The sequence below is a fragment of the Zootermopsis nevadensis genome, unplaced genomic scaffold (assembly GCF_977971745.1).
Source record: "Zootermopsis nevadensis isolate Lab colony 2312 unplaced genomic scaffold, Znev_1.0 Znev_ptg000024l, whole genome shotgun sequence".
Taxonomy (NCBI): Eukaryota; Metazoa; Arthropoda; class Insecta; order Blattodea; family Termopsidae; genus Zootermopsis; species Zootermopsis nevadensis.
The window spans coordinates 10,261,483-10,274,889 of NW_028259156.1; the positions used below are offsets into that span (position 1 = coordinate 10,261,483).

General features: G+C 41.1%; 1 protein-coding gene and 1 long non-coding RNA gene across 7 annotated transcripts in view; one reads left to right on the forward strand and one right to left on the reverse strand.

The window, feature by feature from the left end:
• Positions 1–13,407, forward strand: part of LOC147872805 (uncharacterized) — a 159,533-nt gene that overhangs the window by 126,921 nt on the left and 19,205 nt on the right. Inside the window, exon 5 of one of the 4 annotated variants that reach the window (XR_015536964.1) lies at positions 12,655–12,920. The exons of the other annotated variants lie outside the window; for them this stretch is intronic. This is a non-coding gene — a long non-coding RNA (uncharacterized LOC147872805). Of the gene's footprint in view, positions 1–12,654; positions 12,921–13,407 lie in introns of those variants that run through there. 4 annotated transcript variants of the gene reach the window in all.
• Positions 1–13,407, reverse strand: part of LOC110831978 (uncharacterized) — an 85,808-nt gene that overhangs the window by 22,820 nt on the left and 49,581 nt on the right. For all 3 annotated transcript variants that reach the window (XM_022068563.2, XM_022068565.2, XM_087355446.1), the window contains 2 exons: positions 13,049–13,164; positions 10,843–11,220 (listed from right to left, as the gene is read on the reverse strand). In XM_022068563.2, the coding sequence (XP_021924255.2) occupies positions 10,843–11,220; positions 13,049–13,164 (494 nt within the window). The remainder of the gene's footprint in view (positions 1–10,842; positions 11,221–13,048; positions 13,165–13,407) is intronic.

Here is a 13,407-nt window from a genome sequence, read left to right on the forward strand (position 1 = left end):
GGCTTCTGATTAACATCAGAATTTAGTGGTTTTCCTTATCGATCTAGACGGGAGAGTACCACAACGGCTTCCTATCCAATTCCGGCCCATCACATCATCTACATAAAGCATCGGTAAAAATGACTCATAAATGTCTGAATGTTTTTTAAAATCCATTTCAGTAAAATAAAATATAGGCCTATTTGTTTTCTGTCTAGACGAGCTGTTCTAAATCACGGTAGTCCTCCATTTACTCCCGGAGGGCACAAAAGCTTCATTAGCGGTATGTGACATATTTCATTAGATGTCTGCTGTACCGATCTGCATGATGAAAATTATTTCCCTGATACCAGAAAAAATGTTTTGTTGATGTCAGTATCTGGCAGTAACTGTCGTTGTGATCAGCTTACGATACGTCTTGAAGAACTTAACAGGAACTGGGACGCGCCTAACTCATAGGCACGCGGACGGACGCATGAAAATTGCAACAAACTAAACCTGATATTGAAATATTTCTCAAGCAATATCAAATATATCATTTTTAAATGATTTTCTAAAAGATTATTAACTGTTTAAAATATAACTATAAATTATTTTGATTTATATATAGAACCCCTGAGTTAAGAGATGTAGTGTCTTGGTATTGTTTACAGAAAAATTCAGCTATAAGAACTGAATAAATTACCATCGTTACCTTACACTCCCTGCTTAAAATAGACGCGTAATTACGAATGTGGTTTAAATTTGTCACGGTAGATATACAGTAATACAATGCAGTGTGAATCGATAGAACAGATTTAGTTTGTAATCGGGCCATATAGGTCGGTCTAGGGAGTTAGTCATTGTGTTCAGATGCCTGACAACATACAAAACGAGTAAAGCCGAATCGACGAATAACATACATATATATGTTTTTGAACAACTGAACAGATTAGTGTATTGGTCTGTAGACTTGTAACCTGAAGGTATCCGGTTCATATATCGGTCGTGTGACCGGCTGATGTTAGGTATTTCGTGAATTTTCTCACATTCAACTGTTGGACAGTACTTTGAAATAGGCCGCAACAAAAATCTTTTCAGATCCTTGCCTACTCACTATTCACCCGATCTTCTGTTTCGATAACCTCATCAGTTGATACAAATATACTTCTCTTCAAGGAAAAATACAAGTCGTGTGGGACGCAAAGTCGGCAAGGTTTTATAAGTTGTGCAGTCCGAAGCAGGGCTACGTCTATTTAGGGTTCAACGTCGAGAGATAAAGCTTAAGTAACCCTGTTACACAAGATGTCAAGGGGCATGCGCAAACAGCTTATTTGAAGCGGCAGACCTTGACAATAAGATCACAATTCTGCTTCCTATTGGTACATGCTATTCCCCGAAGTATGCAACCTAATTAATTAGAACATTGAGACAGAGACGACTAAAGAAATTTACATAAAGCTTAAAATGTATACGGAACGGATTCCAAAGCGAAATTAAATTTGAGCTGTGTACAGTTTGTATCCTTTGTCTCCCAGCATATCTAAACTTTGAATATTAAAATTTGCAAAACTAAAATTTTTTCTATCGTTTTGTAAGGACTGTCGTTAGGTAAGCCAAGATCACAGACTGAGGTTGTTTGAGAACAGGGTGCCGAAGGGACTGTTTGGACCGAAGTGGAATGAAGTGACAGGAAACTGGATCAAATTACGAAATGAAGAGTTCCATAATTTATACTGTTAAAAATTTCACATATTAAGATTATATAATAACGGAAGATGGGATGGGCGGGGCATGGTGCGAATATAGGAGATACGAGAAATTCTTACGAAGTTTTGTTGGGAAGCCTGAAGAGGGTGCGGACTGGACTGATCTGCTTCAGGATACAGACTGCTGACCGGCTTTTGTGAACACGATAATGAACCTTCTGGCCCCACAAAAGGCGAGACATTTCTTGCCTAGGCTGGCATATTACTCGGCTTTCGATACTGACTCTCGTCAACGGAGATGGTTAGTTCTACAGTAATTTGGAATGTTGGTTACAGTAAATTAAGATAATTTGTCTGTAATTCAAGTGGTAAAATATTTATTCTACTTCTATCTAAATTCTCACCTACTCAGCATTCAAGAAATGAAAATTTTCAGCAACAACTCAGTACGTCATTAGGCCTACACGAGAAAGTTAGAGTAAAATAAATAAATAAATAATTGTGAGTGTAAAGATGTCCCTCAGCCATGGATACATGCGGGAGAACAACTGAATGTGAGTGAAGAGTTGAAATACCTAAGATGTTGGGTAAGCCCCAGAACTGATCTTGTTACATGAAAACCAATTTAGTTTAAATCGATAAATAAAACTCTTAGTTACAGGAATTTAGAAAATGTTAAAATCCACACCACCAGGATATTAAGATGTGGCCTGAGATAGGATCTCGTCGTACGGGTGCTTGATCATTAAGGAAATGTCATTTTAAAAACAATGGTGATTGATATTTTCACTCCTGCAGCTGATGAGTTTTGTCCGTGACGTTGTGTCTGGTGCTAGGTCGAGATGACACACTGATTATTAGTCTGGAGGAAACAGTTCGATGTCCCCTATTACTCTGCGGCACTGCGTGTTGATTTCTGAAACCTTTCCACCAAAATAGTTAAAAGTTTCACGCCGTAGTTTCCACTTGCCCCTTTAACTCTTACTTTTATGCAACCCCCCCCCCCCCACCCTACATTAGGCAATAACGCCATATGAATGGTTATGTCAAGACCGTACAAGTAGTAGTCAGGTTAACAATGCGGCAAAATATTCACGCAACGGCGTGGACGAGTCCATTTGCCAGTTCCCATGTCTCATCTCCGAAGCTACAGAAATCGATAGGTCATATTTAAGACCTACGCATCGGCAGCAGATAATATTAATGTGGATCTAAGGGAAATTGGAGGGCACGTTTGATTTCAGCTGGCTTAGGATATGGATCGGTGGCGGGCTGTTGTGAACATGGTAATGAACCTTTGAGTTTCATAAAATAAGTGGAATGTCTTGACCAGCTAAACGACTATTAGCTGTACAATAAGACTCTTCTCGATGAAGCCAGAGTTAAGAAAATTCTCACTATGTAATTTTCTACATTGTTATATTCTTATATTAACATTTAAAAACTCTTCTCAAGTTTGTTCTTAAATACAGTAATTCCATGAAATTAACACGAATTTTCCAAGACTTCAGGCGTCGAGGTGTCTCCGCTTTAAATAACGCCGACAGAGGAGCTGTAGCCACTGGTATCTGCGTCCTTATTAATAGGCTCTCCCGTATCCACTATGCCACTCAGTCCTTTGCTTTGCTACTAGTCCCGACGTTTTTAACCCCTTCAAAATGAAGCAGGAACCTTTTTTTCGTTACTCGTAAGGAAGAAATGGCCCAGGGCACCACGCCTCTTCCTCCAAATTGACTCAATTTGTTTAGTGAAACCTCTTCTCTAAGTAGCCCACCAAAAGCAATCCGACTTTATACTGGAGAATCTCATAAATGTGGAGAAAAGGTGTGCATTAAAAACAGTAAACAGTATCGATGGTCGTTCATTGCCTAACCCGCTCAAGGAGCAGAAAATTTCTTCAGTAGCCCTTAATCGTTCATGTACTCAACAAATCCCAATCCGCACAAGAGCCCCCAGGAAGCAGGATACCCTCCACAGTTCCATCCAGTTCACACCGTTAGACTGTTTCGTGAAATTTCAGGTTCTCACCGCGACGAGTATAGGATATTTCCTAGGATGTTTCGTTGTGTAGTCTGGTATAAAATTACCGACGTTTTAGAGCTGCTTACTACCTCAATGATTAGAGCGTTGGTAATGAAAACCTCTGGAAGTTCGGTAAACTTCTACCAGACGACACGGCGCAACATCTCAGAAGACAGTCGTCTTCTGTTGAAGTTTAATTTTATCGACCCATCCACACATCTTTATTACTAATTATATTATCCCCTATTAAGATAAAAACATGCTGTACTCCAGTAGTGCTATCATTTGAACACTTGAAGATTTCTGTCTTCTGTGGTTGATGAATTCAACGCCCTGATGACGGAGGCAGTATGACCTCCGAAACGTTGGTAAACATCTACCATACTACACGGCGCAACAACCCAGAAGACAGAAATCTTCATACTCACCGCCGTGAAAACCTCGATTCTTACATTTGAACACTTGTTGAGAATGCAATTACCCCTGGGACAGGGGAATTACTCGCCGATGTTTCACTCATAACAGAAGCGACTGTAAAAATGAATATCATGAACGACAATAGTTGCAACGGCTTACCTCGCGTTACACAGTATTCGTCTTAAAAGAAAGAAATTTCGTAGACTAGGACATTCGCCAGGTCTTCTAACCTTGACCTTGAGGTGCTGTGTATATCAGTCTTATCGCCTTGTCTTCCCGACAGCGAGTTGTAGCAAGGCGCACTGCTGTCCACGTAAGGTTACCACAACTGTTTGTAACTAAGCAACCAACCAGTTACATGGCACAAAGAATTATTACTACAGTTAAAAACAATTTATCGTATCACCGCTTGGGAAATTTATCCGACAAATGTTTGCCTGTAATAGGGATCGGCAAATTATCCCCTTGGTGCCAACAAGAAGTCCAGTAAAATAACAAGGAAATTTAACTGCTCTGAATTTTGACACTCGCTGTACCTTCTCTCGAGGCAGTTGTGAAAAGCTGACGCGAAATCTAATCTGTAGATTCGTAAACAATAAACAATAAGCTCCTCCTAGTTTCTCATCGCCCAAAAACGTTGGCAATCCCTGACCTACGAGAACTCTTGTAGTATTTTATTCAAACCCACGTTAATTAATCCAGGTGGTTTTTTGGGTTGGCCTATAATGTGGAAACTACACAATCTGAACTCTTCATCGTTAAGACGATTGTATCAAAGTGAGATGGTCCAGGCTATTAACATGTAGTGTAAATGAAAATGCATATTAGATTTTGATCTGAAAACCTTAAGAGAAGATGTCATTGGAAAACCTAAACGTTGGTAGCATGATAAAAATAAAAACTGATCTTGGGTAATTAGAGTATGTTGGGATAGACTAAGCAGCTCAGGATATGGTCCAATTCCGGGCTTGTATATTCAATTTATGCAGTCTACGTTTAGAAAAGGCGCATCACGTTTTTCTGCATTATAATTTATCCTAGACGAGAGCTCAAGTATCCCATATGCGGACCGATGGGGAGTGTTTCGGGAAATTTATTATCGGCGTCGCATCGGTTGGTAGGGACTGCCTGCCAGAGCGAAGTGCAATGCTGGCTGGTTGTGATGTAAACCAGACCCGCTGCTAAATGAGGGGGGCACGGGTTGCTTGGATAAAATATGTTAGACTTCAAAGATGACAGAAAAGTTTACGAAAACTTTATCTCACGCTACTGTAGTTCGGCTTCAGATGTGTGAATGATAGAAGGGTGCAATTATGTCGGTTGAGTGCGCATTTTTTATGACCAAATTCTTTGCGATGAGACTAATGGTGATACTGACCGGTGATATGTATGCCCAAGTGACCTCTGCCGACATTTAAGCTCTTTCCTCGATAGACAGACGTTCTCGGAATTAGCGAGGCAGAACACGAGACAGTAAAACGGAATAAAGCGTAGTCGATTTCCAATAATATCCACCGTAGACTCTAAGAAATTTTCGACTAGACACATCAGATGTCTCAAACTGACTTACATATTAATATATTGGATAATAGCCTTGTTAATTTGGGCTGCTCAGAGACGCTGCATTAGGTGAAGACGTTACAGGGCGTGAAATAAGTTGTACAGATGATAATGGTTAACGGGAGAATAATATTCAGAAATGCTTGTTCATGTGTACGTGTTGCTGTTACATCTCTCCTTTTTTAAGGCGCAGTTTTAACTATCGAAGTAACACAGGATAACATAGTTTTAAAGGCTAAGAAAGAAAGCTATCATGGACCATTTTCGTAGCAAAGTATTTGTCGTGAGGGACTGAAGAAAACCAAATCATGATAGCCTTTTCCGGGTTGAATCCCAAACCTTCTGAATACGAAACACTTATTAACTGTTCAACCACGACTATATATGCGTGGGTCTGTACAAACCAGACTGATTCTGAATTACTGATTTAATACTAACTGTTGGCGTGATACAGATTGAAGGGAACATAGCGGAGAAGACGCGGGTGTCAGCTGTTTTGCAAGAAGCTTATTGTCCGACATGCACGTGGGGGGGGGGGGGGGGAATGAGATAAAATCCCTCAGTCAGTGCCGTGGGGGTATCTCGGTCGATAACTGAAATGCTTGAGCTTTGTTTGATCTATTGATTTATAAGTTGTTTAGCGACGCTGTTTCGACTTCAAAGGTTATAAGACGTCGTAGTAGATGGAAAGGCATTAGCGAAATTTGAGTAGGTAATAATCAAAGATGAAGCGATATTGGTATATTTGAAAGTACAATCGCGGCATTCACCTGAAATGGCTAAGTAAAATCACGATCAGAAAAGCAAGTAGTCCTGTCAAGATTCAAAGGGATACCTGTCAGATACAAGTCTACACAATAATAACCATTGTTTCAGCAACACTCATACATGTTCATGAATATAAAACCCGAGGAGGACATAGGCCTATTTAAACGCGACCTTTGATATTTTGTTGAGCCCAATCTTTGCACGTAAATTTGTATGTATGTACAAGGAAACTTTGTACGCCCGACATACCAGGAACTGTCATTGCTCGGTCAAAGTGCGCAAGTACTACTAGATGACGCACTCAAACATCGAAAGTCATCACGACCTAAGTTTTGGGTTGTTGACACGGAGCAAATAGTCAGCAGTAACAGTTATTAGAAAGCTATTAGTCCACGCACTAATGGCAAGCATACGGCCCAGACTGCTAGGTGATACACATCCATCCCCACCAGCTGCAACTGTGAGTGTAATGAACCGCGAGTTAATTATAAACTAGCAACATTGTCTGGTCTTTTGTTTCGTTATTTTTCTCCATGGCTGAGGTTACCAACAAACGAACCTTTACATAGGCCTACAACTTTCATAAATTGATACGGTGACAGAAATTACACCAAAGCGATTCACTGTCCGAAAAATGTAAGAATATTTTATTTTTGCAAACGCCATCTCAATTAAATTGACTGCCGCTCACGACATGATAAAAAAACAAGCAGGCCCTTTTCCTGCCTCAGTGCCACACCGACCAGTAACCATCCCCCTTAAATGTTTTAAATGGATACAAATTAAACTGAGTTCGCTGCTCAAGAGGAAGTGTACTCCTCCTAAAAGTGGCATTCGTTCGATTCTGCTTTCATGTATTTTAAAACGAGACTGACGTCGATAGGCGACGGACTGTAAAGGGAACGTAATATTATAATGTTCCTTAATTGTTTGATCACGAACTCCATTAAACAAATTCGTCGATAAGCTGGTCAAGGAATTTCCCAGCCTTTTACCATGTTCCCAACAGACAGGCAACTACTTTATGTAAGGATTTGGAAGTTTAATTAACTCTACACATAAATGTAGAGGTGGCCCACAATAGTTTTAACCAAAGATTTAATATTAATTAATTCCGTGAAAGAATTCAACCTTCTTGAATTGTGTTGAATGCACCGAGGAATTTCATGTGCCTCACCCGGTGACAAGATGGTTCTCCGGAAACGTCGTGTGTGTGAATATGACTCAGACAAAGATTATTTCAAATAATTGCTGTTTATAAACTGACATTCGTAAGGAAAACAGATCAATGTCCTCGGTAATGTAAACAGGGTTTTCGGAAGCTTGAGGCAGAGTAGGGACTGCATGAGGTGAGACGAGAAGCTCTTGGTTATATGGAGCTCGAGATAAAACGTGACGGATGTCAGTATAGAAAGAATGCTTCTGTTCTGTTCTGTTCTGTTCTGTGCTTGAAGAGTTGAGTCTGAAAGCCCAGTGATGTGCAGCAAGCAACAAATGCGAACACTTGTTGGGTCTGTCAATAGACAGCGGAGCAGACGGACAGATTTTTATCTCTTTTCTTATCAGAATATCATAAAATAATGCACTGACGTTATTTGAAAACAGTTGCATAAAATAAACCACTTCCAAAATCGAAGGCAACGCAGATTCTGGCAAATATTTTACAGTAATAATTTATGGTTTAAAATTCCACACGTAACCAGAAAGCAGGTTTATAAACAAACTCAGCAGAAGAAAAAAGTTTTCTTTGAAACACACGTCTATCCCGAATAGCAGAACTTTCATTAAGAGATGAAAAATTCACATCATAAAACTTAAAAATTACAAGCAAATTGTCGATAAAAGCCAAGTTTCACGTCTGTATGAGATATGTTGTTTATGACGACTAAATTCCATGGATAAAAGTCCTTTTTATAATACGACAGTTGCTCAAATGACGAGCAAATTCTCTACCTTTCTTGAAATCATATATTTACCACTGTTTTCGCAAGAGCGCACCACCAAGAATTATCGTGAACCGTAAGAATGCTGTCAACATCCTCACACTCACTTTCTTTAACATACATTTTAAAATTGTCCTAATTATAGCTAGGCCCCTTGCCTTCAGCGTCTCTCGTGAAGACTGTCCATACATCTCACATCTCTCTGATGCGTGCTACATGACCCACATATGTCATCGCCTTAATTTGATAAGACGTATATAGACCTGCATGTATTTGGGCGCCTTAGTGTTATCGGACTTTGACAGATTCTTACCAAAGGCCTGTGGAGCGGAAAAGACACGAAACTGTAGACATGAAATTTGGTACACTATGTGAACTAATGGTGATGCTGCCAGAAAAACAACGATGAACTAACAGCGGCCTGAAAGTGCAACCGTCCAAATGGGGAACTATTTTCCTTCAAAAAATTCAATCACATATTTTCTAATACAGGTACACAACAAATTAAATTTTTGATAATTTGAGTACATATAACTTGCATGTCGATGATCGCTTTATCCTATCCACACATCCTTAAAACGAGGACAGTGAAAATGACTGGAGATCTCTTAATTTCCCATAATTTGCCTGTGCAGACACCTTAAAAGTAGCAGAAAAACAGTAAAATGTCTTAAATATTATGAAGGTACTGGAAGCCATTCTAAGTCCCACATCATTACGTCCAGGACAAGACGATTCGTCCACACGTTGGTGCTTTGATATTCAAACGTAGTTAACCTTGAATTGGAAATGTGCCAAAAACGTCTGACGACAATGATTTAAACAACGAAAATTTTTGAATATGCCAAATATGAGGTAATGCCTAATTTTGTTCCTGTCGTTGAACTTATTCTTGTTTCTTGCAAGTCTGAATAATACTATTCCAGTTCACTGATTTTAGAAAATCCGCACCAAAATGTTGCTGACATCCTTTGACGGGTGCTGGAATCACATGTTACGAGCAAGAGATACTTCAGGTGTACTGGATGAAGTTCAAAGTAGTTTAGATGTCGGGCAGCAGATGGAGAAATATTCTTAGTTAATTTTGTGGCATTAACTTCACTAAGATTTTTTGAGAAGCCAAAGCCGCATAGTGTTTCTGAAGGGAACCACATCATACGAGGTGCGATCGGAAAGTTTCTAGACTGTGTCAATAGCGGGCGAACCGGATGTAGTACGAGCTTCTGCCTTTAGGAGTGCGGCCTACATTCATAGTGAATCAGTGTGCCAGCCGGCATCATCAAATTAGCATTTGTTTCTTAGTTACGGGCGTTTTGGTAGTGCATTACACCGACCCTCCTGCGATTTCGGAATGGCGTGTGCATCAAATTTTGCCAAAGACTCGCCAAAACGGCTACGGAAACCTATGAAATGCTAAAGCAAGCATTTGGGGAGTCCGCAATGGGTCGTGCACAAACTTTTGTGTGGCATTCATGTTTTAAAAATGGCCGAACCTCTGTCGATGATGACGAGCGTTCTGGACGACCATCTTCGAGCAGAACGCCAGAAAATGTTACGAAGATTCGGCAGGCCATTCACGAAGATCGACGTCGTACCATCAACGACTTGTGCGACATTGTTGGGATAGGCTATGGGACCTGTCAGCTGATTCTAAAGGAAGAACTCCACATGCGACGCATCATGACAACGCGTCAGAGCACACCGCCCTCAAAGTTCGCCAGTTTTTGGCCTCAAACACCATGACCGTCATCCCGCACCCTCCTTATTCGCCGTGTGACCTCTTCCTCTTCCCAAAGATGAAAATTCAGCTAAAGGGAAGGAGATTTGAGACGATAGAAGAGATTCAGGCAGAATCGCAGATGGTGCTTGACAGGCTGACAAAGAAAGATTTCCAGGGATGCTTCCAGGCTTGGCAGAGGCGCTGGGATCGTTGTGTTCACTCCCAGGGGAACTACTTCGAGGGTGATGGATGAATTTAATACCTGAGATAAGTGTACGGGTTTTTATACGCGCAGTCTGGAAACCTTTCGATCGCACCTCGTACTTCTTGTTTGTAATTGTGGCCATGACAAATTTTTACTTCAGGAACGTCCTGTGAAGCACGTATAGGAAGGGGATGGGGGGAAAAATAACCGATCCAGACAAGATAAAACGATCCATACCGAATCATCAAGTAATTCTCTATCAATATAACACCTTTAGTTTCCATGAAGGCAAAATCCAGATAAGATTTTTCGGGTATTCTGCACTATCAGCAAGGAAAGTAACTCATAAATAAGCTTACAGAACGTTGGAATTTTATTCCGTTTCGACCCGCCTAAACACCGAAAATGACTTCATTGTTTTCTCGCCCAAATTTTAATTTTATTGGGAATTTGCTTCTCACCTGCCTGTCACGCGACAGGTTGAATGCTAATCTTACAAGTACCACCACCTTGACAAATAAACATTTGACGTGTACTCACTAGCTGTGAGGGACGCAGCCGCCGACATGGACTGCGTTCTTCCCCTCGATGCTGCCGAGTTAGCCGATGCAACTACTCCGTACTGCTGAAGAGTTGTGCCTGTGTCGTAGTTGCCCCAGAGGGTTGTGTTGCTGGCCGAAGTGTCGGCAGTCGGGCTGGTACTCAAGTAGCTGAGAGATGGGGTGTGAGCCGGTGTCGGAGCCGGCGAGTATGGAGACGCCCGGTGAGACATAACGCTGTTCGTGAACCCCGGCAGTGACACTGTTCCGTGACCCGTGACCCCACCAGACGCCGAACTGAACCGCTGAGAAAAGGCTGGCAGGGCCGTCGGTGTAGATTTCGGACTTGACGTGTAGTCATCGGGTGAACCCAGCGATACTGTACATCAACATTTCTAAAATAACATTTGGGCAATGATATGCAGCTAATAACTTGCTTTCCGCCTGCATAATCAGAAAGCCAATACGTAAAACTGTTGTTTTTGAATTTGCCCATTCATCAGGAGAAAGAGGGGAAGGAAGAACAGTAAACCTGTCTGTGGGGCCTCCTTGTTGAGCTAGCCTCAGACCTGGACCAAGTCCAAAACAAAAATAAACAAAGTGAACGACATAAATGATCATTGGAGACCGAATAAGGAAAGCGTAAGATGTAATTACATGGACAGGAAACTTTGTCATCCTATCTGGAGACAGTTTTGCTCTAGCATGAAGAAACGTGCGGGACCCGAGGAAATGAGGGAGATTACAAGTATTGTAAGCAACAGAAACAACTCGAAGTTAAAAGGGAATATGGTAAAATTTGCGTGTTTGCTAGCGCGTAAGCCTCTAACTCAAAAGTACGTTTATATTATTCCTCGCACTGCGTTTTGCTTCATTTATACTGAGTGTATGTATATATTATGTATTTAAAAAGCGTTGCCAGATGTCCGATCAAGAAATCTATACCTTTGTTTGCACGCAAATAATAAGCGAAGCATGGTCCCAAACACGGTTTTCTTGTTCCATAACAGATAAATGACCTTTTTCACAATGTTCCTGGCGTCAGCAACAGATTACAGGTTTTTTGCAAGGTGTATCGTTTTACTAGCTTTTTGGTCAGTGCTGTATGCATCATGCCAAAAATAGTTTTCTTTCAACGGGGCCTGTAAGAGCTCTATATAAAATGCATATCGGCAGTATGATTCGTAGTGTGACATCCTGGGCATGTAGGCCTAGCCCAGTATTCTTCTTTCACTAGGTTATAAAACACAAGATTTTAAAGGTTGTAGATCTACTTTTTGTAAGTACAAATTTAACATTCAACGACTAAAAATGTCCTCCTTGGATGGCCAATGATTGTCATGAGAGTTTTCACTGTGTGTTGTCTGAGCTGTAGTTAGGCCTACAGTTTTGCTTTTATAGGCCTTTAATCACATATTTCTAAAGATAGATGTTAGGAAGTTACATCACCGTCTAATGCTTCAAACTATAATTAAGTTTACTTTTGCTTTTCATTTTACTCGTTCACAGGCTGAACAATAAACTGGCGTACAGTGCCCGGATAAAGCGTAGGTGAATGTTAACCTACAATCATCCAAGCAACTTTCTCAGGCACAGGAATAATTCACGGATAGCAGATAAGGAAATTAACTTATCGCCCAAGAGAAGAAACATGGGTTTTGAGGCCATTCAGGAATGAAATTTATTATTTCCATGTAGCACATTTATTTTGCACTTAGCTTTGCTATTTCTTTCGCAGAAAAGCCGCGTAAGATAGCTCTTTGATAAAACTTCCAGGCCTAACAGAAGTTTTGATACTCTTGTGATGTTACAGTCTTCCTCCTGCCCTCACTCCAGTCGATGTATCGAAGCTCTGGCCCCTTCAATACGCCTTCTGTTACTGCCGAGGAACCATTATCCAGGAGTACAGAAGGACGATGAGCCAGGCGATGAGCAATAGTTCCAGGAAAAGAAGATATGTTCCCGGTGAAAGGCAGGGAAGGGAAGAAGAAAATGAGATGATAATCATGTTACAAAAACATAATGTAGAGGGGGAGAGATGAAAATAGGAAAACTATAACAAGAAAGGATGAGAATACAGGGGGGGGGGGGGGGGGAGAAGAGAATATGAATTGACAACAAGACAAAAGAAGGGAACACGACAACGGCAGAGACGAAGAACTAGAGTGAACCTCGTCCCAACTCTCCTTGCTACATGAAATGCTTACCTTGTGTTGACCACAAATTCTGTGAAGTGCCGCTCTGTACAGTGACATCCGAGCTGGGGCTTGTGTTCAGATACTGCATTGCGCCCGGATACATCGCTCCTCGTGAGTACATCGGGCTGCAACAAAGAGTCAACGGTGTGGTGATTGTGACCTAGGCCTACTACGCAGCCATGCAGAAGATGTATCTATCACCCCGCCCTACGCCTTATCTTTCCACCTTCATTCTTACAGCCTATCATCAAACCTTATTCCCCTCGTTCTTCTGCACAAAGAGCTTCTTTGTAACACACAGCATCCTCCACAGCCCGCACGTGTATAAAGTGAAATAAATGCACACGAAAGTAGTATAAGACGACGAC